Source organism: Ursus maritimus, unplaced genomic scaffold, assembly GCF_017311325.1.
Source record: "Ursus maritimus isolate PB19 unplaced genomic scaffold, ASM1731132v1 scaffold_8, whole genome shotgun sequence".
In the NCBI taxonomy this organism is placed as follows: Eukaryota; Metazoa; Chordata; class Mammalia; order Carnivora; family Ursidae; genus Ursus; species Ursus maritimus.
The window spans coordinates 19,355,989-19,383,618 of record NW_024426996.1 but is presented as its reverse complement, the minus strand read 5'-3'; the positions used below and the strand labels follow the sequence as shown (position 1 = coordinate 19,383,618).

Below are 27,630 nucleotides of genomic sequence, written 5' to 3'. Positions count from 1 at the left end.
TGTTTAAGTCCGTTTTCTCCTTTGGCAGTGTAAATTATTTTCCAGATACAATGTATGATAATACAGACTGGACTCCCTGTGCTATTAGGAGGTTTGAAATGAAAACCAATCTTTGTCTTAAAGTCTTTGTAGCTGTAAAACATGGCAAAATTAACAATGTTTCATCAAGTCTCTACTGTAGTTCTCATGCCAGTTATTGCATACTGTGATTGTCTTTTCTTTTCACCACAGAAAAAATTCCGTTTTAAAAATGGAAATCTCCTAAAGAATTGGTTCTGGGTGTCCAAAATATAAGGAAGAATGTTTCTAATAAATTTAAACTTACTCTGTGGGGAAAGTAGTAGGCTCTGGAGTCAGATTTTTAGATTCGTAGTGGAGCTCTGATATTTACTAGTTGGAGCACTTTGGGAAAATAATATGCCCTTTCTGGGCCTCCATTTCCCAGGGTGTGAAATGAGGGTGACAAGGGCTCCCACTTGTTGACTTATGGAATGCTTTAAATGAGATGGAGTATGTGATGTGTTTAGTATGCTGTCTATACTTAGTGAGTGCTTAATAAATACTAGTCATTTCTAATTTACACATGAGATTGTTATAGAAAGTAGCAACATTTTCAAATGGTTGATGAGAGGATCCACTAGGAAAAACTTAAAATATTCTATTACTTTTAGTGTACAGATGATAAAATTGAGACTCAAAAAGGTGACAGCTTATTATAATCATCTAAATTATCTAAATAATATAAAGTATTTATTTTATTTTTTATTTTTTAAATTTTTTATTATGTTATGTTAGTCACCATACAGTACATCATTAGTTTTTGATGTAGTGTTCCATGATTCATTGCTTGCATATAACACCCAGTGCTCCATGCAATACGTGCCCTCCTTAATACCATACCCATCACCGGCCTATCCCAATCCCTCAGTCCCCTCCCCTTTGAAGCCCTCAGTTTGTTTCCCAGAGTCCATAGTCTCTTGTGGTTCATTCCCCCTTCTGTTTACGCCCCCCCCCCATTCTTCCCTTCCTTCTCCTACCGATCTCCCTGCTATTTCTTATGTTCCATAAATGAGTGAAACCATATAATTGTCTTTCTCTGCTTGACTTATTTCACTTAGCATAATCTCCTCCAGTCCCATCCATGTTGCTGCAAATGTTGGGTAATCGTTCTTTCTGATGGCTGAGTAATATTCCATTGTATATATGGACCACATTTTCTTTATCCATTCATCTTTTGAAGGGCATCTCAGCTCCTTCACAATTTAGCTATTGTGGACAATGCTGTTATGAACATTGGGGTGCATATGGCCGTTCTCTTCACTCCGTCCGTATCTTTGGGGTAAATACCCAGTAGTGCAATTGCTGGGTCATAGGGTAGCTCTATTTTTAACTTTTTGAGGGACCTCCGCACTGATTTCCAAAATCATGAATCAGGTTAAGCTTCTAATCTCAGTATTTTTTAATATGGCATTATTTAATGTAGAAAATTTGTGCTACTATGACTTATTTTTGCCTAAGTTTTAAGTTTATCTGGTTTGGATAGTTACTAAAATTTTTCATTTGATGGATTTTTCATGATAGAAAACATACCATGTTTTGTGCATTTTGAAGTGTTAGTGGTATGAATAAATAATAAATAATGTTGGAGTTTGAGGATGTTATGTATGACTTTACTGTTCCTCACTGAAATTTGGAACTGATTGAGAGAAGATTCTCCAGTGAGACAGAATGAGAAAACAACATTGATTCTTCTTTTTTTTTTTTTTAAGATTTTATTTATTTATTTGACAGAGATAGAGACAGCCAGCAAGAGAGGGAACACAGGCAGGGGGAGTGGGAGAGGAAGAAGCAGGCTCCCAGCAGAGGAGTCTGATGTGGGGCTCGATCCCATAACGCCGGGATCACGCCCTGAGCCGAAGGCAGACACTTAACCGCTGTGCCACCCAGGCGCCCCAACATTTTCATTACCTAAAAGAAAGTGCCATACTCCCGAGCAGTCATCCCCCAGCCATTTCCCCATGCCTCCAGCCCTGCTCTCCTTCTCTGTCATGATTTTTCTGTTTAAGAATCAACGTTGTTGGGGGCACTCCACAGAACAAAATTTCTTGTAGATTAATTCTTCCAAATTCGAGCCTGGAAAAAAAGACAGCAATAGCACAGGATGGAAGCAAACAGGCTTGCTATTGCTGTCTTTTTTTCCAGGCTCACTATACGACTTCATACTTAGAATTTTTGCTTGATTAGCTCTACTGAGTCAAGAGATGCATGGACCACTAATTTGTCCATTTCTATGGGGAGGCATAAGGGGTAGAACAACACAAATTTTTGTTTTTATTCAAGGAGTTCTGTGTAAATGTTAACAAGGGGAAGGTAGGGATGAACCCTAAATGTATGTGTATTAAAGTTAAAATACTTGGCAGGAATGTTGGTAATCACTGCAATTGTGCAAGATCATCCTAGAGACTTGAGCCTAAGTAACAACATAATAGATAGATAGATAGGTAGATAGATATCTTGGTGGAGTCCCAGTAGTTCATTTTTGCTTTGGTTTCCCTTGTCTTTGGAGACGTGTCTTGAAAGAAGTTGCTGTGGCCGATGTCAAAGAGGTTACTGCCTGTGTTCTCTAGGATTTTGATGGATTCCTATCTCACACTGAGGTTTTTCATCCATTTTGAGTTTATCTTTGGGTATGGTGTAAGAGAATGGTCGAGTTTCATTCTTCTGGATGTAGCTATCCAGTTTTCCTAGCACCACTTATTGAAGAGACTATCTTTTTTCCATTGGATATTTTTTCCTGCTTTGTCAAAGATTAGTTGACCACGGAGTTGAGGGTCCATTTCTGTAGTCTCTATTCTTTTCCATTGGTCTATATGTCTGTTTTTGTGCCAATACCATGCTGTCTTGCACAGCAAAGGAAACAGTCAACAAAACTAACAGGCAACCCACGGAATGGGAGAAGATATTTGCAAATGACATTACAGATAAAAGACTGGTATCTAAGATCTATAAAGAACTTATCAAACTCAACACCCAAAAAACAAATGATCCAGTCAAAAAATGGGCAAAGGACATGAACAGACACTTCTCCAAAGAAGACATATAAATGGCTAACAGACACATGAGAAGTCGTATTTCTTAACAGCAAATTTAAGAATGAAGAGGAATACATGGGCAAATGTCCAACAAAAAATGCCTAGATGTCCAGTGAGCACGATGATGCAGAATATGTAAATTAAAAAAATAATGAGACACAATTTTTGCTTCTCAAATTGGACATATATATGATAATAACTATTGTTTAGTGTTGAAGTCAAAGGTGATCACATATTAACTGCTGATAGCATTTTGGCAACACATGGTTATAAGTAGAAAATATGTATATCCTTTAACCAGTTATAGGAATTATTTTTAAGGGAATATTTAAGTATGTGTTTAAGGAGTTTGCTATTGGACTATTTATCAGTGCATTTTTTGTTTGTTTTTAGGTTAATACTATTATTCCCACTATATAGATCTGTAGATACAGATATATAGATACAGATTTTTTAAAAGATTTTATTTATTTGAGATAGAGAGAAAGCATAAGCAGGGAGGGGGCAGAAGGAGAGTGACAAGCAGACTCCCCGCTGAACAGGGTGCCCAACACGGGGCTCAATCCCAGGACCCCGAGATCATGACCTGAGCTGAATTTAGACGCTTAACCGACTGAGCCTTCCAGGTACCGCTGTATATATATTTTAAATTTTAATTCCAAAAAAGTTAACATGCAGTCTTACATTAGTTTCAGGTATATAATATAGTGATTCAGCAACTCTATATGTCACTGAGTGCTTATCATGATACGTGCATTCTTTAATCCCCATCACCTGTTTGACCCATCCCCCCACCAACCTCCCCTCTGGTAACCATCAGTTTGTTCTCTGTAGTTAAAAGTTTGTTTTTTGGTTTGTCTCTCTCTCTCTCTTTTTTTTTTTTTCTTTGTTATCTTGTTTGGTTTCTTAAATTCCACACATGAGTGAAATCATACGGTATTTGCTTTTCTCTAACTAATTTCATTTAACATTATACTCTCTAGATTCATCCATGTTGCTGAAAATGATTTCATTCTTTTTTAAGGTTGAGTAATATTCCATCGTATATTTTATATACCACTTCTTCTTTATCCATTCATCTATCAATGGACACTTGGACTGCTTCCATAACTTGGCTATTATAAATAATGCTGCAGTGAACATAGGGGTGCATTTATCACTTTAAATTAGTGTTTCATATTCTTTGGTTAAATATCCAGTAGGGCAATTCTTGGATCATAGGTAATTATATTTTTAATTTTTAAAGGAACTTCCATATTTTTTTTTCACAGTGGCTACACCAATTTGCATTCCCACCAGTGGTACATGAGGGTTCATTATTCTCCACATCCTTGCCACCACTTGTTTCTTATGTTTTTGATTTTAGTCATTCTGACAGGTGTAAGTTGATATCTCATTGTGGTTTTGATTTGCATTTCCCTGATGATGAGTGATGTCGAGCATCATTTCACGTGTCTATTGGCCAGCTGTATGTCTTCTTTAGGGAAAGATATGTTCATCTCTTCTGCTTATTTTTTAATTGGATTATTCATTTTTTTTGGTGTTGAGTTGTATACTTTTTTATATTTTTGGATACTAACCCTTTATCAGATATGACATTTGCCAATATCTTCTCCCATTCAGTAGGTTGTCTTTCAGTTTTATTGATTGTTTTTCTTCTGGGCAGAAGCCTTTTATTTTGATGTAGTCCTAATTAATAGTTTATTTTTGCTTCTGTTCTTTTTGCCTCAGGAGATATATCTAGAAAAATGTTGCTAGAACTGATGTCAGAGAAATACTGCCTATGTTCTCTTCTAGGAGTTTTGTAGTTTCAGGTCTCACATTTAGGTCCTTAATACATTTTGAGTTTACTTTTGTGTATGGTGTAAGAAAGTAGTCCGGTTTCATTCATTGCATGTATCTCTCCAGTTTTCCCAGCATCATTTGTGGAAGAGACTAGTCTTTCTCCCACTGTATGTTCTTACCTCCTTTGTCAAAGATGAATTGATCATATAATTATGGGTTTATTTCTGGGTTTTCTGTTCTGTTCCATTGAGCTATGTGTCTACTTTTGCACCAGTACCATTACTATTTTGATTACTGCAACTTTGTGGTATAGCTTGGAATCTGGGATTGTGATGCCTACAGTTTTGTTCTTGTTTTTCAAGATTGCTTTGGCTATTCAGGGTGTTTTGTGGTTCCATTCAAATTTTAAGATTATTTTTTCTAGCTCTGTGAAAAATCATATTGGTATTTTGATAAGGATTGGATTGAATTTGTAGATCACTTTGGGTACTATGGACATTTTAGCAATATTTGTTCTTCTGGTACATTAGCATGGTATATCTTTCAAGGTCTTTGTGTCATCTACAGTTTCTTTCTTCAGTGTTTTATAGTTTGCAGAATACAGGTCATTAATTCCTTTTGTTCAGTTTTTTTCTAGGTATTTTATTATTTTTTATGCACTTGTAAATAGGACTATGTTCTTAATTTCTCTTTCTGCTGCTTTATTATTAGTGTATAGAAATGCAGCAGATTTTTGTACATTGATATTGCATATCTACTACTGGTTTTGGATTTGCGATTACCATTAGGTTTGTATATAACGTGTTGTGCATATAGCAGTCTGTGTTAAGTTGATGGTTGCTTAAGTTTGAACCCTTTCTTTACTCTTCTCCCTACAATGTTTTAAGTATATGGTGTCATGATTTACCTCCTTTTATTTTGTGAATCCTTGACTGATTTTTATAGATATGTTTAATTTTACTGCTTTTGTGTGCTTCCTACTTGTCTTAAAACTCCTTATGGTCTTTCTTTTCCACTGAGAGGGTCCCCTTTAACATTTCTTGTAAGACTGGTTTAGTGGTCATGAATTCCTTTCACTTTTGTTTGGGAAACTCTTTACCTCTCCTATTCTGAATGATAACATTGCTGGATAGAGTATTCTTGGTTGCAGCTATTTTCTTCCAGCACTTTGGCTATATGATGCCACTCCCTTCTGGCCTGCAAATTGTGTGCTAAAAAATGCACTTGATAGACTTATGAGGTTTCCCGTGTATGTAGGTGTGCTCTTTTCTCTTGTTGCTTTTAAAATTCTCTCCTTATCACTACTTTTTTGCCATTTTACTGTGTTTCTTGGTGTGGACCTCCTTGGGTTGATTTTGTTGGGGGCTTTCTGTGCCACTTCAATCTGGATTTCTCTCTCTTTCTCCGGATCTATAAAGTTTTCAGCTCTTTTTTCTTCCAGGAAATATTCTGCCCTCTTTTCTCTCTCATCTCTTTCTGGGATCCTGATAATGTGCACCTCATTACACTTCATGGTGTTGCTGAATTCCCTAAGTCTATTTTAATTTATTATCGTTATTATTTTTCTCTCTCCTGCTTAGTTTGATTGCTTTCCATTACTCTGTTCACCAGGTCACTCATCCATTCTTCTGCTTCCTTTAGCTTACATTTAATTCCCCTAGTGTATTTTTAATTTCAGTTATTGAGTTGTTCATTTCTGATTGCTTTTTTAAAAAGATTTTATTTATTTATTTGACACAGAGAGAGCGAGAGAGCATGAGCAGGGTGGGGGGTGGCAGAGGGAGAGGGAGAAGAAGGCTTCCTGCTGAGCAGGCAGCCTGATGTGGAGCTTGATCCCAGGACCCTGAGGTCATGACCTGAGCCGAAGGCAGGCACTTAATCAACTGAGCCACTAAGGTGCCCCCATTTCTGATTGTATTTTATGTTTTCTGTCTCTTTGTTGAGGATTTCACTGAGGTCCTCCATTCTTTTCTCATTCACTGAGTATTTTTATGACCATTACTTTTAATTCTGCATCAGGCATATTAGTTATCTATGTTTCATTTAGTTATCTTGCTGTGATTTTGTCCTGTTGTTTCACTGGTATATATTACTCTATCTCCTCATTTTGTTTTACTCTCTGTTTGTTTCTCTGTGTTAGCAAAGTCAGATACGTCCCCTGCTCTTGAAACTAGTGGGCTTATGAAGATGAGGTCCTATACTGTCCTGCAGTGCAATGTCCCCTGCTCATTGGAACCTGGCACTTCAGGAGTGCCTCCTGTGTGTGTGTTACTTGCACCCTACTGTTGTAGCTGAGCCTTTTTTGCCTTCAGTCCAGTCATCTGTAATGGCTCTCTTTGTCTGTCACATAAACCCTGTGTTTTTAGTGGGCCAGTCTGGGGTTACCTTGGCTTGAGTTGAGTCAGACTGGCATTTGCCAGAAATACAGTAGCACTGAACTACAGGGCGCTTTCCCTATGTTGTTCCCTGAGAAGATTTCTTTACTAGGCAGGGCTTGCAATCAGACCAGCCCACTCCTAAGGCCATAGTCAGACTGGTGCCTGTGTGGTTATCTTCCCCTAGCCCTAGGTCAGGGTCACTTTGGAATGGTGCTGTCCCCTGTCGGGGATGCTTGCACACTTGCCAGGCCTGCGGCAGTGCTTGGATAGGCTCTAGCCAAGGGTGTATTGGAGGGGGCAGGTCTACAGAAGAGGGCAGGGAATAGGGGCACTATGTGAGCAAGGTTTGCACAAATCTCTGTGGGAGGGGACTTAGAGCAGCTTTAGAAAACTTGCTTGCGGGGCAGTCCACAGGAGAGTGTGGTGGGGCACACTCTGCCAGCAGGGCTTATGTCAGTCCACCGAGAAGGGAACTGAAGCCATCAGGGAAACCTGTCCAGTCTAGGGTGGAGGGGACCTATGTGCAGAAGATCGACAGGGCAGGGAGTACTGTTCGCAAGCTAGGTGGAGAGTGTTTGTGTTGCACTGGTTCCCTAAGGTATCTGTGTATCTATGCTGGAGGCGGGGCAGGGAAATGCTGCCCGCCAGCTCGTTTGTTCTTGGAGAAGTCTCCCAAAGATCCTTGCCCCTCCAGCACAGGCTCTGAGATTAGAGAAGTAGTCCTGGTCATGTATACCCCAGGCATTCTTGAAACTGCTGCTTCTATTCTGTATCTCCATGTAGCTGTTTATTCTGTTGTCTCTTTAAGGGCAGGGACTCAGTTCCCTGTCACCCTCCTGGCTCTCCCAGAGCCGAGCCCACTTTTTTTTAAAGTTCCAGGTGTTAATTCCCACTGATTGTGGTTTGCCCCTCTGGTTTTGAAAGCCAGATGTGGGGATTTGTCTTTCCAGTACAGTTTCCCTTACTGGGGTCCTGGTGTGGGATCCGCTCCTCTTTCTTTTCTGAACCTGAAGCATCCCTCCCTCCTATGGACAGTTCCATGATTTGTTTAGCTCTGAACCTGCCTCTTCCCTTTCTACCCTCTTCTATGTGGCTGCTTCTCTACATTTAGCTGTGGAGAGTTTGTTCTTTGGGTCTTTTTCTGGGTTATATGTGATTTTTATCTAGTTGTATCCATAGGATGAGGTGAGATTAGGGACCTCCTACTCCCCCATCTTCACTGGAAGTCTCAGTGCATTGTTTTTTAATTCAGAAAAAATTGATAGCACCCTAAATTTCAGTAGTTAAGAATTGCTTAAATAATGAATCGGCCGTGTGATGGAATATTATATAACTATTAATGAAGTTTTAGGAATATACACAATGGCTTAAAAATGCTGTCAATATGTAATTAAAGAATAAAAAGCCCCATCTGTCATGTTACATTACCTAGGAAGGCTGTTCACAGAAGTCTGATTATCACCAGGTGGTGGAATTATGGGACAATAATTTGTTTTTCTTTATTTCTTTGTGCTTTTTTTTTTTCCAAAATTTTATTGCTGTGTTACTTGGTGTGGTCACAAAAATAAAATGATCACTGCAAAAGGAGCATGTGTGTAAAATTACAAAAATTTAGAGATTTAAACCAAGGATTTCACTTGTTGAAACCATTTCCTCATCCTCGGCAGACTTAATTCCCTTGAGGGTTTGTCCTAGAGAAGCGAGGACTCAATCTAAAGAAAAATTTAGAGTGTCAGACACATGATCTTAAAAAGACTTATATTTCAAAAGCTGGATTTTTGCAGGGAGGAAATATCATTTGAGTATCAAAGGCTAAAAGCTTGAGGGACTCAGGACATATGTAGAAAATGATAAGATGGAGGTAAATGCAGGCTGATGTACTTTTTTCTGCCCAAAAATACAACAAATGTTTGAAGAGCTGACAGTAAGAGAAGAATTGCAAGTGAATTTGGCTAGTCAACACAGCTGGGTCCCTTGGAAATGGTCCAGTGCCCCACCCTCTGGGCACAGCTTGACATACGGCAGTAACAAGTCAAGATGATTGAAAGTCAATACATGTTGTAGGAAATTCTAGAGTAAAAGGATCTTTACTTAGCTTCCCAAAGTATGACCTGGGTTGTAAGCCTCATGGAAATACTTCTTGTCCAGCTTGGTACCTGGGTAGCAGCAAAGAGTAGATGGGGGCTTGGTGAGGTGGTATGAGGGCAGACCCTGAAGACTTAAAGGGCTCTTTAATTCATCACTTAGAAGAAATAGTGAGCTAGGTGGCATTGACAACTTGAAAGCAAAGAGGAACACCCATGTTTCAAGGTGAATGCAAGGACAGCACTCAAAAAAGCAGAGTATGAATTGTATAAAAGTATGAATTGTGTATCACATAGAAAGGCCAAACAGATAGATGTCAATGACTTTGGCTTGTATACCTGTCCCCCGAAGTCTCACCAGTGATATCAGAAGGACAATTTTTACTCTAGGAGGATGAGAAGGAGAAGGGGGATGAGGAAAATTCTGAACCAACCAAATACTTTCTTCAGAGAAAGTCTGTTTAAACTAGGCAAAAACAACTGCATTATGTTTTGCCACCAGTGAAAATGGGAGCTCACAAGGTAAATTAATTTCAGTTATTGAGAAGATTTTTAAAATCTACATTTTTCATGTCTGAGTCATGTAAAATTCACACCTCAATTAAAAGTGACTTGTTTGTCTATAATTCTACTTAAGGTCATGTTAAAATAATGTATTCATATTTTAGAAAGTGGGAGTTAGATGATTTTCATTGAAGAGATACTTCTCTGCAAATATATTTTCTATTGAACATTTACTTTTCAACCAAATGCTTAATAAGCATGTCTGTGACTTTATTTTCCAAAGGTAAAAGGTGGCCTAAAGAGAGGAGAAGGAAAATACCAAAATGATTTTCCTAAAGAGTTTTCATAATAATCGTTTTTCCTTAAACATAAAGGAAGTTACACTAATACATCTTACCCTGAATACAGACTGGAAAACTGAAAAACTAGGTTGTATAGCCAATAAGAAATAACACTACGAAATACTCTTACTGACATTACTACATCACCTTTTAGGTAAAAGAAATAGAAGCAAATGTCAGGAATGTGTTTTCAAGAATGAGCTTTTTACTTGTGGTATTTTATTCTGGCTCTAAATATAACCTGCATATGAAAAGAGGACATTTGTTTTTATAAAAAAAATAGTTTATTGTTACCTATTTGAGAGTGTATCATTAGCTTTCTTTTTTTCTTTTTTGGATCTTTTTATTTAGAAATAATTTCAAACCAAAAAAAGACAAAGAATAATACTGAAAACACTTGTATACCTTTTACCCAGATTCACGTATTGTTAGCTATCTTTTTTAATGGCACTTTTCAAAATTTTCAGCGTACTGAGTGCTGAAACAAAAGTTAGGCTGCATTGTTTTGTGTGTTTCATAGTCAACATCCCTGTTTACCATGGTTTTCAGGGAAGGACAGCTTCTGCCAGTCCACAGAAGTCCCCTTAGGGCAGTGGGGGCCAGATCATCTTTCTTTTGTAATCCCAAGAAGGGACACTCCACTTGTTGAAAGAAGAGTCAAGGAAGTTCCCAACTATTCTAGCTAATGCATAAACCAAAAAAAAAAAAAAAAAAAAAAAAAAAAAAAAAAAAAAAAAAATTAACAAATGAATGTGTAAGCAAATATATGTCTTAATAATAGGTATATATTTCAGAAGGGGGAGTTTCATTCTTTAATCTCACTGTTTCTTCTGCAACTAACAGTGTCTTATAAATCTTTCCAAAAATATATATAATATATATTTATATATGATATACATAGCCATTGCTATGGTGATAGGCATAAAGTTATAGAGCAATGTAGAAGTATAAATACACCTGTAAATAGAATTACAGGTATAGGTTTAAAAATGCTTTTCCGTATTTTGCCTAATGGGATTATTACTGTATATACACTCTTCTGCAGCTTGCTCTTTCCACATAACAATATACCTGAACTAGCTTGTGATATTAATTCATGTAGTTCTGCCTCAGCCTTTTTAAAGGTAACATAATATTGCATTATATGAATATGCCATAACTGTTAACCCATATCCTAAGCATTTATTTTTTTCCCTTTTGCTGTTATAAAAGTAACAAACATTTGCTGTGTATATCCATTTCTTATCTGAGGTCTCCTGTAAAATAAATTTCTAGCAGCGTTATTTGTACATGTAAATTGTGATAATGATTGTTAAATAATTTTTATAATCAGAGTTTGAAATTTCTTGTCTTTGGCACATAGTGTATTCAGTAAATGTTTGTAGAAGGAGGAAGGAAATGAGAAAGGAAAAAGGGAAGGAAGTCAGGCAAGCTGATCTTTTGGAGACAGTTTCCTTTACTTACGTGAGAAAACAGGGTCCTCCCAGTGAAGATTGTGCTTGCCTTTACTTACCAATTTTCTGTTGTCCTTTTGAAACTTTTTATTTCTGTACTTTTAAAAATAGTATGAGCTTTTTATATCTTTCAGAGACCATCTTGAAAGTCGTAGAAGGTTATAACAAATATCAGAAAGAAGATAACAAATAGAATGTTAAATATTTTTATCCTATGGTTCTGTCATACCCTCAACTTTTTTTTTAAATCACACTTGCAGTTTTTTTCAGTCTGTCTATCTCCTCAGATAGATAATAAGCAAGGAGAACCATAAGGATAGAGACCATGCCTGTCTTATTTGTCAAGGTATTCTCTACTTTACAAAGATGTGTAGGGTGCTCTGGATTTGTTAAAAGCAAAAAGTGGAGGGACAGAATTAGAAAAGAGTGTGACAGAGAGAGATAGAAAAATAGACCTAGAGAAAGAGATAGGAGACGGACAGAGGGACAGAGATGGAGATAGAAAGTAAGGAAGAGAAGGAGACATGGAGAGAGGGGAGGAAGGAAGGGAACAAGAAGGTTAGAGCTGTAAATATAGGAGATACAAGTAAAAATGAATGGTGAGAAAGGGAAAAAAGCACCAAGCTGTATGAATCTCAGTATTTTCTGAGTTCAGAATCAGGGAAACTGGTTCATTTTCCAGAAGACCAAAGTTGATGTCCATAGCTGGGCCTCTGACTGCAGGGTAAAAGCTTATGAAGGTCCAGAATAAGGATTATTTCAAGGGTTTGTCTTGTAATTTAAGTTGTGCAAAGAGAACTGATCAAGTAAAGGTGAAATACTCACTTTCTATTACCTGATGCTGTGGGAATGGAAATGTAATTACAGTCATGAATCCATCATAGTGGGGGAGGCTTGGAAATTGCCCTGGACTAGGAGCCCATGTAATATAACAACATAAAAGCTTTGTGAAGCAGGTTTGCTTATTTTTATTTTAGATTAGAGTGTAATGTAGTGGAGACCTTTATAAAACATTTTCTAGCTGAAATTTCTATTTGATCCTATTACATTATAACTGGATCCTTATAATTCTATATGTGTGTGTATACATCATACAAATGCTTACATACTTACGTTGTATGGAGACACTAACATTAAAGAAATAAACAATCTTAAATTTTATACCATTCACAAATGTTGTTAAACCTAAATAATTAGGAAATAGATTATTCAATTTATAAGCTTCTTGCTTCTTCTACCTCACTCCCAGTCTCTTCTTTTTGGGCCACGTGAGTTCATGAACGGAAAAGAAATCAGATATCGAAATAATTAACAGGTTGTACGTTTTTTGTTCATTTTACTTCATCAGTATTCTCATACTTATACTCATGCATACAGATACTTATGCCTGACTGATGACTGATTCCAGTAATACCAGAGAATGAGATTCAAATTATACTTTAATAAGAGGATTTGTTAACATATGGAACATGATGCTTCACTTGGAGCTCCTCTCAGTTTATTGGAGTTAAATCAACAGGAGTCTGATGCTGTTCATACCTTGAAGAAGCAACTGGCAGAAAGTAGTACTCATGGAAGTTTCCTTTACAAGTTAGAAAAACATTTTGGCTTCACCCTACAAATACTGCACTCCAAGGCCTATTGCTACTGTTTTCCGAATTACTCACTGGTTTGATGAATGGCAGTTACAAGTAGAGCTTTTATTGCAATGTACAGATGTTGATATTTTCCATAATTTTCTTGGAGTAAATGGAAGGCTTTCATATTGAAAAAATTCATTTTGGATATAATAAAAGAACTTAGATTTCCACTTTTTGAAGATCCATACAACTCCTACATTTTTATTCTTATTTTTAAAAGAAAGTTTATTTAAAGAACCTGTCTTCCTTGGCATTGATAAAAAGCAGATGTTAACTAATTGGGATGAAGCCAGAGGTTTAATGAGTAATAATAGAGAGTTAGAAATAGAATAATCATGTTGGAAGTCAGAGGTGGGTTAGAATTTTTACAGAAAACTGGATAAAGCTAACAGTGTGTGTGTGTATGTGTGTGTGTGTGTGTGTGTGTGTGTGTAAAGAGGGAGGGAGAGAAAGAGGATGATGAAAAGGAGAGAGAAAAAGGAAATGTTGGGTGAAAATGTTTCATGATAAAATTCAATTCTGAAATGACTTGGGATTTACCTACATTTTAAATTTACCTTAATCGTGTATTTGAAGTTCACATGCTGTGTGAGACTTTTAAAGCAGGGCTTATAACTCAATATAAAGGAATGCATGGATGAATTTCCTGGAAAAGTTTCCAAGGGCTTTTAAAATATATATATATATATATATTTGTTTTTAGGATACATATATTTGCCATTTGAGTTCCTTACTATGCCCAGAAACTTATAGTTCTGTTAGGGGGAAAAAAAGGTTTACATTATTTTAAATAACGTGACTTTGTAAATAAATAGGACCCTTGCCTTGTGTGTAATTATTCACACTGGCAATACTTTACCGTGAAATCAGAATGATGTCCACAGCTATCAAAGTACTGTTTTCTGTGATCTCATTTAAATGGGTTATGGAATCTTGAGAAAATTGTCATTCTGTTCATGCACATATTTCCAAGGTCAAGAAACAATGTGGTGAGAGTAAAAAGTTACTTTGGAAAATATCCTTTTAGAAATGTTTCACAGTTTGGTTTATAGGGTTTATTTATTAAAGTGTAAAGATTTTCACTTTTCTTAATGTTGGATTATTTCAACAGAGTATTTCTTTAATATTAGATTAATTTTAAGCAATCCAGAGTAATAAATGCTAATTTTATTTTTATGTCTTGTTTATTTTTGAACTGGTCCAAAGTAATAATGAAATTGACAGTAGTTTTTTGGAGCAGTTTTAGTTTTATAGAAAAATTAAGAGGAAGCTGTAGAGATTTCCCATATACCTCCTGCCCCCACACATGTACAGCCTTGCCATTATCAACATCCCCAACCAGAGTGGTGTATTTTTTATAACTGATGAACCTCATTGACACACCATAATCACCCCAAATCTAGAGTTTTGCAATCCATTCACTCTTGATGTTGTACATTCTACGGATTTCGACAAATATATAATGACATTCATCTATCATTATAGTATCAAACAGAGTATTTTCACTGCCCCCAAGTCCTCTGTGCTATGCGTATTCATGCATTTCCCTTAACCTCTGGCAACTTCTGATCTTTTTCCTGTCTCCATAGTTTTGCCTTTACAGAATGTCATGTGTTAGAGTATAGTCATATAGTCATTTAGTATGTAGCCTTTTCAGATTGGCTTCTTTCACCTAATAATATGCATTTAATTTCCCGCCATATCTTTTCATGGCTTGATAACTCATTCCTTTTGAGTTCTGAATATTCCATTGTATGGATGTACCATGATTTATTTATCTGCTCACCTACTGAAGGACATCTTGATTGCTTCCAAATTTTGGCAATTATGAATAAAGCACATCTGTGTGCAGGTTTTTGCGTAGACATAAGTTTTCAGGTAAACATCAAGGTAAACATCAAGCAGTGCCGCTGTAATGATTTTTTTCATGATGCAATTAATTTTGCAATGTTTTTTTATTTGGCATTTGTAGTTTTTTTTATAATTTGTATTTTAAGTGTAAGAGTATGGTTTGGTCGCTTCCCAATGACACCTAGCCTGTCTATATATTTGCATGTTTGTATGCTACATTCTGAGTTTTTGTGTCCCTGTACCTACTAATGGATTTTGTCTGGTAAAATACCTTTGTTTGAATAGTCCATAAATGACCCTCAAAATGATAAAGTGAAAAGAAGCCAAAAATTCTAAACTGTGTTTGAACAAATCAAGTCATATGTGGGCACCATTTTGCCCATGGGAAATTTCTTAAGAGTTTAAAAAGGCTGAATAATGCTCATTAGTGTCTACGGATTTTCAGTTTGTATACTTATTTAATCTTTATAGTTTATGAGGTAGTTCTAAGTAATTTATTAATTGAAGAGCTTCTGGTTTCCCTTTATAGCTCCTCTTTCTGATCACAGTAAGAACATCTTTAATAGATGCTCTAATATAAATAATACCAGCGAGGCTTGGAGGGAAATGAGAGTCTGGTTTCTGTTCTTGGAAGACATTACCCTGATTTCACTGGAGTGAATAGCCCTGAACTCATCTGAACCCTCAGTTTCCCCAACTGGACATAGTAGTGAAGTGATAAAAAGATGCACATTTAAGGAAAAGAGAACAACTTTTTTTCCAGCTTTATTGAGGTACAGTTGACAAATAAAAATTGTATATATTTAAGGTGTACAATGTGATGATTTGATATAATATACATTGTGGAATGATTACTACAATGAGCTAATTAACAAGCTAATGAACCCATCCATCATTTCACATAGTTACTTTTCATGCGTGTGTGAGAACACAAGATTTACTCTCACTGGGTTTCAAGTATACGATACAGTATTATCAACTACAGCTACTAGGCTGTATATTAGATCCCCAGAACCTATTCATCTTATGACTGAATTTGTGCCTTTGACCATCTTTCCATTCCCCCTACCCCCAGCTCCTGGCAACCACCATTCTCTCTTTGCTTCTATGAGTTTGATTATTTTAACGTTCCACATATAAATGAGATCATGCAATACATCTCTTTCTGTGTCTTCCTTATGTCACTCAGCATGATGTCCTTGAGGTTCATTCATATTGTCACAAATGGCAGGATTTTCTTCTTTGTAATGGATGAATGATATCCCATAATAATATTTTTCTGGCTGAATAATTTATATGTACATTACACACATACAATGGGATATTATATATGCCACATATTCTCTATCCATTCAACTTTTGATGGACACTTCAATTGTTTCCACGTCTTGGCTATTGTGAATAATGCTCACCACAATGGGAGTACAGATATCTCTTTCATAACCAGTTTCATTTCCTTTGGACATATACCCAGAAATGGGACTGCTGGATCATATGGCAGTTATACTTTAAAATTTTTGAGGAATTTCCATACTGTGTTTTTATAATGGTTGTACCGATTTACATTCCTACCAACAGCTGTTCAAGGATTCCCTTTACTCCACACCAACACTTACCATCTCTTGACTTTTTGATAATACCATTCTAACAGGTGTGAGGTGATATCTCATTGTGGTTTGATTTGCATTTTCCTGATGATGAGTGATGTTGAGCACAACTTCATATACCTGTTGTCCATCCGTATGTTTTTGTTTTGAAAAATACCTATTCAGTGTCTTTGCCCACTTTTTAAACCAGGTTATTTATTTGCTGTTGAGTTGTATCAGTTCCTTATATAATTTGGATGTTAACTTCTTACCAGATACCTGGTTTTCAAATATTTTTCTCCCAAAAGAGAGTAGAGTCTAACAAAATGTTCTGCTACTTTAATGCCTATAGACCAATAGCCACTTCTTGTTTTTATTTCCTATTCTATTTTGTTTATTTCCTACAACTCTCATCACATACTTCCTTACATTGTAGTAATTAATACTTAACATCTGTCTTCTTTACATTTTTAATATTCTTTAACTCAGTTTCTAAACCCATCACCTTAAAAATAATAGTACAGAATATTTGTTGGTTTAGTGAGTATAATTTAAAATATTAAATATATTAAATGATATGTAAAAATATCTTAATGTTTTATCAGAATAGACTCAAAGCTAAAAAGTCCTTTGGGACCTTATTTTTGATGCTACAAGATCTACGAAAGTGATATAAGCCTCAATGTAAACCTGTGGTTCTTATTAAATGATAATTATCATAAAGGCTTTTATACCCAGGTTGCTATCTTAAATCTTGTTATTAGCCTAGAAACTTGCTGGCAGATGGGTTTTATCAGTCATGGTTAAATTGCTCTGGGTGGCCCATAATCATTATGTCATTATCAATTGCAGGATGAGCTGGTCACAGTATTTGTAATTTCACTAAGTTGTTCTATCAGCTCTCCAGAAGTCAATGCAAATAAACGGGTTCCAAACCCCTTTGGAACACACTGTAAATCTTTGTAACTTCATGGCCAAATGGTAAACCGCAGGACCACATGACTCAATTCCCTTGAGACAGCCGTGTTATTCCTGTCAGACTTTTCTTCCCTCATTCATCAGCTGAAGGCTTTCATCTCCTTTTAAAGTCATGGCCTTTCAAGTAGGGGTGAAATTACACCTGTCAGTAATAAATGTTCCCAGTACGCTCTATCATTCTGTCATTTCACAAAAGAAATTAAAAGGAAGCATAGCCTATTCCATTTTTATTTAGCAGCACTTTTGTTTTTCCTTTCTCTATAGTACTTTTAAATACCTTCCAGTTATGTAATTGTTGAGAGTATTTTTAAAATATCCACCTACATTGAGGAATGATATCAAAACTTGGGGATATTAGCTTCTGTGTGAGTTATACATTATATTCAGTAACTATATTAAACTTATTTGACAGAAAGACTTAGCTGTATACATAGTCTACAACAGCAATCTAAATGTGCCCCTTAGCACACTTGTTCTGTTTATTTTTTCTACATTACGCTCTGATAACTTTGTGGTTGCTTGTAATACCATACAGCAGGTGCACCTGGGCAGCCACCATTTTATTTACATAGAGAACAAAGTTAATGTTTTATCAAATGCAGGCCACACCTGGGTTGGGACATTAGTAGGAAGCAGAGTTCAAATCAAAGTTGCAATTTGCTCTTAGCCTGATATTTGAACTCCATTGAGCAAACTCTTTTGAGTTCTCTTGAAAGTTTTGAGGACTTGGTCTCTTAACTCCCCATTAACCAAAGAATGAAAGCCAGAAGACTGAATACATTACCCATAATGCAGTACTCACTATGGTAGGTCTTGCTTTAAGCAATGAAAATAACTGAATTGTGTCATTACTGCCCACACCATACACTGTCCCAAGCAGAGAATACTTTAAAAACAGATGTATTTGGCTTGATGTACCTGAGTGTGAAGGGAAAAGTTTTAATCAATGCCCTAAACTGAGATAGAGGAACAAATGAATATTGTGTGTATTTCACAGATCGCTGCTGATGGTCATGCTCTAAAGGTTTGTTGTTGGTGGTGTTGATATCTCTCAAGGAGAAAGTATGGGCCAGTTGTCTTTAGATTAGTGATATAGCTAAGAATACATGAATACAATTAACCACCCACAATTGCTAGCAAAACATCTTTAACAGAACATACAGGAAATATTTAATTCCTCTATTTCTATATCTTGTTTTTTATCCTCTGTTTTCCCTTTTCTTCTTTCCCGTAAGGAGAAATATAACAAAGTAGACTAAAAATCAGAGCCTAAAAGAAGGATGGATTAACCTACCTTGGTACTAAACCAAAGAATTTCTCTCAAAAGCACAATGTGAATTTAATTTCACTGGAAATGATTAGAGTTTGATGAGAAAAAACCTGAAGTATCTCTCAAGCCTAATCAAGTAATATCCTTACTTACAGAAACAATTTCATCCATATATAAGGCTGAAAATAATTACTATTATTTAATAGTTTTATGAAATATTTTATCTGTATAAATAATTTTTAAAAATTGAATTATCCCTATTTGTTCCCCAAATCATCTTTATACTGAGTAATCTTCTGTAGTTCAATTTAAAGTGTCCACTAATACTTCCACTTAAATAGAGGTTGAACTTAATACGCTCAGTCCTCTGAATTAAGTATGAAATGCCTCTGACCATGCCAAGCCCTAACATTGTGACCTTGGGCTCTCACTCCAAATCTTCTATTTCATACATGGTTCTTAACAAGCTTGTTTACCTGTTTTATTCACCTTTAGAAGATAAGAGGCATCAAATTAAAAGAATTATGCACAATAGTCAGAAAAGAAAGCCTAACAGCCAAGGAGAGAAGGGAAAAGTAACAATGTTGTGCTGGACGTATTCTGAGGCAGTTGCACATGTGTTTTCACATTTAATCCCTCAAACCCTTCATGTGGCACATTACTTATTTTGCAAATAAGGATGCTAAGGGTAGAACGTATAGCAGGCAATTCCCCCAAGGCTAGGAAGCAGCAGAATTGGGATACTCACTCAGGGTATTTAACCTTAAGCCAGTGGTGGATGTTCACAGAGATGATGTAAGTTACCTATACAAGCTTATTTATTTGACAGAAAGAGAGAAGAGAGAGCACAAGCAGGGGGAGTGGCAGAGGGAGAGGGAGAAGCCCAATGCGGGACTCAATCCCAGGACCCCAGGAGAATGACCTGAGCCGAAGGCAGATGCTTAACTGACTGAGCCACCCAGGTGCCCCACCTATACAAGTTTAAATGTTGTCTAGTAAGTTTGTTGGAGCAAGAAGTAGAAAATTCATTTTAGGAAGATCCTTAGAAATGGTTAAAATATACAGAGCTTTGAAGTTATTGATATCATGTCCTCTCACTTTCTAAAGATAATTATTACATTATTTTACACATTTTTGTTGTCCTTACTTGAAACATTTAGCTCTGAAACTGATGTCACACTTATGATGTCCCAAATAAATTTAAAGAACTCAATTTTTTCAACTCAATTTATAATTAGCCTAAATTACATTATTTTTTTCATTTTCTCTCCAATATTATGTATGTGTCACCTACATAATGTCAGGGCAAATAATAGCAATTTCCATCCCCCCCCCACACACATCAAATTTCAGCTGGCTTTTCTGTTTCACTGATATGCACAAATACCATATTCCAGTATTTTACAGAAACAACCTACAAATCACCTGCATGAGAGCTACCCACGTTACTTTTGTAGAAAGCTGAATTAGGTTGTCACGGATTGGGGCTTAAGAGCACAGTGTCTGAGAACCACTGCCTTTCAGTTCAGCATCATTTCCCTTTGTACTTTAAGATGGTGGTGCTTTGCAGCCGACTGCATTTTACGATGCCTGTTCACCTGCAAAGACTAATGCTTGACCAAAACACTGTTGACTGAAACAAAAATGATGGGGAAAACCAGTCTGTCTTCAGTTTGTAAATGATCATTGTTGGCCATGCTCTTCCCTATACCTTTGCCACAGAAAAGCAGGCAGGCACATGTTTGATTCATTCTCTCCAATTATTTTAAGTATTACAGTTGTTGCCCAATTAAATTGAAGCTAGGTTTTGTTCACTGATGCAGTTGTTCACGCGTCCCTGTCCTGTCTGTTAAATACATTTATTATTTGTATTCAATTTTTCCTCTCTTGAATGTATAATATATTGATTTACAAGTTAAATTCACCCCAAAGTCACGTTAATGTCAGTTTGCACTGAAATTATGCTATTCTTTTCATATTAATGGGGAGAGTTTTGATTAAAATAAACTACTTTAGAATATTTTAAGTCTTAAGAGGTCATTCAAAACAAATGGGAAGTTTGTTCCTGACAGGAAGTATCCTAAGAGGTGCATTTGTGTGACTAATAATAACCTGATCCCAGTAGCTCTGTATTTCATAGAGATGACAGACAGTCCATGCCAGTGGTGAGGCGCCGACTCTCAATTAAGGCATGTCTGTTGAAAAGGAGACCTTGATGTAGTAGACATTGCAGATAGTCTCACTAGAGAAGATGGCTCCGATTCGATGTAGGGTAATTGGGAAGAACTGGGAGCAGGTCCTCTGCTGGAGAAGCACGTGGTCTTTGTGTTCTTGGAAGTCTGGCTACACTAGAGAAAGATTAGGAGGCAAGGTTAATATCGTTTGTTTAACAGAGAAATGAGAAGATGTGGATAATGCTTGTGTTTGTTCAAACTTAGAAAATCAAATGCTGACGATTGCTGTAATGTGGCTCTTTCTGACAGTGCTTACAAGTATTGAATTTCAATGAGTTAGTCCCATCTACCAAAAATTTTATAAAAGCATTGCATACACATACTATTAAAGCGTTGTTTGAAGTTGAAATGTTTCAAAATGGTTTCTGATCAGAAGAGAAAAACATAGTTTTTATGTCAATGTGCAGGACACAACTTTGTTGCATTTATGCCAAAACGTTATCAGTATAATTATAGCCACAACTTTCCCATTTCCTTATTGATATATTTAAATGTTTATCAACAAATTTGATTTTAAAATAAATACCATGCTATATTTTGGATTTCTTCGGTGGTAAAGAATATTAAAACTTCATTTGTATTTTAATAATATATCAAAAATCTCTGTATTTTTATTGCATTAACACTTCCCTGTCCTCTGTATAGCCAGTAAACTTTGGCTAATACTGAGAACCAAAGCTCCTAATATTTACTAATATGAGCAAATTAGTTTACCAGACTTTGGGAACTCTGGTGTGAGTATAGGAGACTGCAAATACAGTGCACGATTTAGGAACTACTGGCTATTTACTGGTCAAACATTGTCCATTGGCTAGGTAAATAGTGATATGGAAGCACACTTGTACAGGTGCAAAGTAAATAACCATGTGTTTACTTTTTTTTAAAAATATTTCTATCTATTTATAACAAAGTATTATGGTCTATTGGAAGTCAAATTTTTTACAAAGTAAAGCTTAGGAATATTTTAATATCTAACTGCGATGTGTCTATTTTGAAAGAGAAAACTGACACCACTGATTCTCTCTGAGGTGGGTGTGCACCTTGAAACTTCTAACAAAATAAATTAATAAAATTAAAAAAAGATTTAAAAATAAAAAGAAACTTCTTGTAAAAATAGCTTAGAAGTAGGGGCACCTGGGTGGCACAGCGGTTAAGCGTCTGCCTTCGGCTCAGGGCGTGATCCCGGCGTTATGGGATCGAGCCCCACATCAGGCTCCTCTGCTATGAGCCTGCTTCTCCTTCTCCCACTCCCCTTGCTTGTGTTCCCTCTCTCACTGGCTATCTCTGTCAAATAAAAAAAAAAAAATAGCTTAGAAGTAAAATCTGTATCTTCCATATTTCACTCAGCAACCTCTTCAAGACCTCTAGGACATGATTGGAAGAAACCACAATATTGCTTGTGGTCATGGAGTAGAGTAGGTTTAGCTGGGTGGGTTTAACTGCGTCAGTTTCTGGGCCCTCAATACCTTCTTCCAAGTTTAGCACTGGAGGTCACCCTCATCTCCATTTCTTCAGCTGTTAGGAAGCTGGTAATTAGCATTCATTATCCACTGCTTTTTTACTAAACCTTTCCAGAATGGGGAGCTATTTCTTTTAACTGGTCAATACAACTTCAGTTATCTCACATCTTAACCTCACATAAAATTATAAAAAGTGTCATATTGTATTGTTTTGAATCCTATTTCCATTTAAGTTTTGTTTGTGTGTCCTCCCCGGTAAACCATAAACTTTCATCTGTGTATTTTGGGTGCCAAGCCTGAAACCAGACCAGAGTGGCTCTTCTTTGTGAGCCTAGGCCTTCTGTCTGTTCCCAGAAATATAAAATGATGATGAAGGTTTAAAAATCCCTGATTTCATATGAAGCATCTCATGGTCATGGATGAAAGTCAAGTCTGGAAGGAATAAGCTTTGTTTTTTCAGGTCTTTGAAGAAAAAAAATAAAAGGTAGAGCAAGGAAAACTTCTTGGAATTAAGAAGGAAGAGATATTACATGAAGTCAAGCTTTTTTTTTTTACAGAAAAAATATCATTTACAACATGTAAAAATTTTATCTCATGCCATGTAAGTAAAGAGAGTGAAGAGTTTTTCTCAAATAGATACATGGCACTTAAGGACAACCAAGTAAGTAATTTGATAATTATTCAATATAATTCTTTCAAGTCTGTGATCAAGTTTTCCTATATTCAGAAGTTTACCATGATACAAAAAAAAGATGAGGACCTTTACTGTGTTAGAAAAAAGGGAGAGATATATAAAAATAATTTAGAGGTAAGATGGTATGAAGTAAATATCCATGAAGTCTTAGGAGATAAAATGGAAACACAAATTTAAGTCATATGAAAATAATTGAGGAAGCAGGAAGGGAGTTCTGTTTGAAGGGTCTTGCAGCCAAATCAGCCACATGAACTCTCATTATTTCCATGATTTTTATTACTAGTAAACAAAAAAAAATGCATTAAATCAATTTTTCCCAATCCAATTGAAGATGAGGTGGCTAATAACAAGTGGATTTTTACTTAGGTGTAATGAGGGTATACTGTATTGTGACTAAAACAGGCTATTAGTTTAAAGACTCAAAATACCATCTGATAGTAGAAATAAAATTTTAATTTAAAGCACATGTGAAACCAACTTAAAATTATTTGTTAAAAAATAGAGGAGGTGTGACATCTATATATGTAATATTTATTACTCTTTTGTGTTCCTGGATCCAATTCCAGTGTTGTTGTTTTTTGTTTTTTTTGTGTGTGTGTGTGTGTGTGTGTGTGTGTGTGTGTGTGTTTAGGCTTCCCCATACTAACAAGCAGTTCTTGGACACCAGGAGAGTGCCCAAGAATTCAACTCAATTCTGACACTGTCTACCTAGAGATAGCATCAGATTCCATAGGCAAAGAGTTCAGTCCCACAGACTGCCCTCTACCTCAGATGCCAATCACAAACTTAGGTTATTACCTGTACTTCTGGTGGGCTGACTTTAAATCAGTGGTTCCATGACCCCTTCCTTGAGTTCAGTTAATTTGCTAAAATGGCTCATGGAACTCAGGAAAACCTATTTATTCACTAGATTACTGATTTATTACAAAGGATATTAAAGAATACAAATCAACAGCCAGATGAAGAGATACATACAGTAAAGCCCTGAACAAAGGGGCTTCTGTGCTCTGGAAGCTTGGGGCCTGGCATGGTGGGACCTGGAACCATTCTGGTTTCTTGACCTGGAAGCTCTCAGACCCTCTCCTTTTGGGTTTTTATGGAGGCATGATTGATTAATTCATTGGTCATTGATGATTGATTCAACATCTAGTCTCTATACCTCCCTGCAAATCTGGGGTTGAATTGTAAGTTTCAATCCTCTAGTCATGATTGGTTCCCCAGGCAGCCAGCCCCATCCTTATGTGCTTTCCAAAAGTCACTTCATTTACATAAATCCAGTTATGGTGGAAAAGGGGCTTGTATGAATGACATGACATCCATTTCAGTTTTATGGCTCAGAAACATTTTCAGGAACTGAGGACAGGTGACCAAATACCATAGTAAAAGATTCTCCCATTACTCTTATACATCAGGAAGTTCCAAGGCTTTGGGGAACAGTGAACTAGGAACTGTGAACCAGGAACTGTGGGTGATGACAAAGTATATAAGAGAATTTTTTTTTGGTCATCTGAATGACCAAATATATATTTCTTATAAATCACAATAACACAATTACTAAAGTGATCTTTGGTTACCTATCACTTTTTTAAGTCATTCAAAAATCAGGGACAATTTTCAGTAGTTGAATGTTTTATTTTATTAGTAGGTAATTGGTTGACTTCTCTGAACATATGAAAATACAAACTAAGATGTGGGGGGAAAAATTACCTCTACAGCATTAAAGTCCAGATAGAATTAGTTTACTCTCCAAGTATATATTTGTGAAAGATTCCCACTCCAGTTCACAGTTTTTTTCTGATAAGTCAGGAATCGATCACCTCTCAAAACGCGTTGAATCAAAATACCACAAGGTGGCAGTGGCCCACTCAAGGTGGAGTCCTTTCAGGGGACACTGATGACCCTTCTCTTTAGAGCTGACATTCTATTTCCTTCTTATAATTTTTGATAACTGAACTTCCTGCTTAGGAGCTATGGGATTTTCTGAATACATTTAGTGTTGAAAAACATATAATGACTCATTTCCATGACCTTTATTGTGTCCTGCAATTTTAAAAGAAGGAAAAAAGAAACTGAGGTGGGGCGGGGGGAACAAACAATGTGTTTATTATATATTATATGCCTCAGCAACCTAAGTTGATGCCTTACATATATTACGTATTTAGAATATAGTTAAATATTCAGTAGATATTTGATACTCTTGAAGGATTGAATACAGTAGTATATTTTGCCTCATCTAAAAATGCAGTGCAAATAGGCATTTACTAAGCACCCATTAAAACTCTTACTTTCCAGCCTCCTGTCACTGGCTGTGATGATTTATCTGATCTTCCTATGTCAGGTATCTGTCCACACATACATTTTAAGTTTAGGCATCTATTCCAGGGTGATTGTGTTTTAATTAAGTGGTTTTGTTATAGCTCTTTCCTTATTGCAAGGGGCAATAGTGAATGGATTTGTCATGATGCTCTTAACTGTCCATTTTCACTGTGAAAATGAATAATCTTTAAGATTATTATTTTCTAATTTCTATAGGAACATATTGATATTTTAATGAACGCTATCATCAACCATCAGAAGCATGGAGAGATCACATAATATGGAGTTGTGGAAACGATTTTTATATGTGTGATGTTTACTTCATTACATGTGTTCATGCTTATTTCATTGTTACTGTTTTGTTTTTTTATTGAATGCTATGTATTTTTGAGTTACATTTATGGAAAGTGATGCAAAAAAAATGCTCCCATTAGTATATACATGACTGAACACCTGAAGGCAGAGCACAGTGATTGAGGTGATGCAGTAAATTTATAAACAAGAGTCTTTAGGATTCAGGGCTTCCCATTACACTTACCTTTTGGTAAGAGCAGTAATACAATGAATAACTTTATTTATGGTTGGCTCATCAGTGGATGATGCCAGAGAAGAATGAAGAGAACAATTCGTTGACAAGGGGGTGACTGTGGAGGTGCTAGGGATGTCATGGTGATGAAGGAGATGTTGTTTTACTCTCAGAGATAGCAGTGAAGATTTCTCAAAGGCTTTGTGATTGAGAGTCACTGATTTTCTCCAACGATGTCCATGTAACAGCTTGAAATGAACTGAACAAATCTTTCCTTTGTATTTTGTACTTAGTATTTGATCTACAATTGAGTGAATTTAAACTATGTTACTGATGCTTCAAGGTGATGGCTTGATTCCTGGTGCTATCCTGGCAAATTCAGTTTGGTCTCCTTATTCTTGTCATCATTCTCATCGCTTGATTTAATTAGTTCTTTGAGGTCATGTTTAATCAGCTTTATACTGACTGACTGATAATCTCTCCTTTCGTCTCCTTATACCCGTTCCCTACAGGAAATGAGAGCACTGTCTTTGGAATAAAATAGATCTGGGTTCGAATTTTGGCTTACCCATTTTCTGGCTGTGAGACTTTTGGCCATTTATCCTCTATAAACCTTACTTTCCCGGTCTATAAACTGAGAGAAACACTATCTGCCTTTGGGGTTTGTCGTTAATGAAAACTAAATAGTACAAGTGTGTGAAGCACCTGGCCTACAATGAATATTTACATAAATTGAAGCTACTATTGCTGTGACTGCTACTTGCAGGCTCTGCAGCCTCTTAACGGCTCCATCCACTTCATCATCAGCAAGTGACCTTTGGCAAAATCATGGACACCCTTTTCTCCTGGTCTCCAGTGGGTATTTCCAGTAAAGTGCTTCCCTCCTTTAATTATTGCCTTAAATATTTGGCATATCATGAGGAATATTTCCTAGGATCCAGTTACAGTCATGAAGCCACACTGAATTTTTTTCTAAGATACTTTGAAATGTGCGCTGTGAATGTTGCCATATGAAGATTACATCTTTCCTTTTTCCTAGGAGTGGGCTTGGACTACTGAATACCCCTTAAGTGAGTAGTTATATTATGAAAAGTTAAGAAAGATTAAATATCATAGTCATTAAAAATTATTTTGGATGCACTGAGTAAAAAACTCAATAGCTAAAGGCAAACACTGAGTATCCTGGGGTGAATGGGACAGATTTTCACTAGAAGATCTTAGCATCATTATGTGATTGCCAATGATTAATACAACATGATAAATGCTTCAAATGAGGTGTGAAGCAAGTGCTGGGGCATTCAGAAAAGGAAGACATTTGGCCTCCTTTTTTAGGGAAGTATGAATTTTTTAGGCCACTGGGATAGGTGGGGGCTTCTGAGAGGAATGCATTAGGGAAAAAGAAAATATTTCAGGTGGAGGAGCCAATAGGGAGAGAGA

The 27,630-nt window shown here is 36.3% G+C and overlaps 1 protein-coding gene across 2 annotated transcripts in view; it reads left to right on the top strand.

Annotated features, from left to right (window-relative positions):
• CFAP299 (cilia and flagella associated protein 299) overlaps nucleotides 1-27,630 on the top strand; it is a 596,514-nt gene that overhangs the window by 285,071 nt on the left and 283,813 nt on the right. Inside the window, exon 4 of one of the 2 annotated variants that reach the window (XM_008693275.1) lies at nucleotides 13,146-13,195. The exons of the other annotated variant lie outside the window; for it this stretch is intronic. Coding sequence (XP_008691497.1) covers nucleotides 13,146-13,195 — 50 coding nt within the window. The remainder of the gene's footprint in view (nucleotides 1-13,145; nucleotides 13,196-27,630) is intronic. 2 annotated transcript variants of the gene reach the window in all.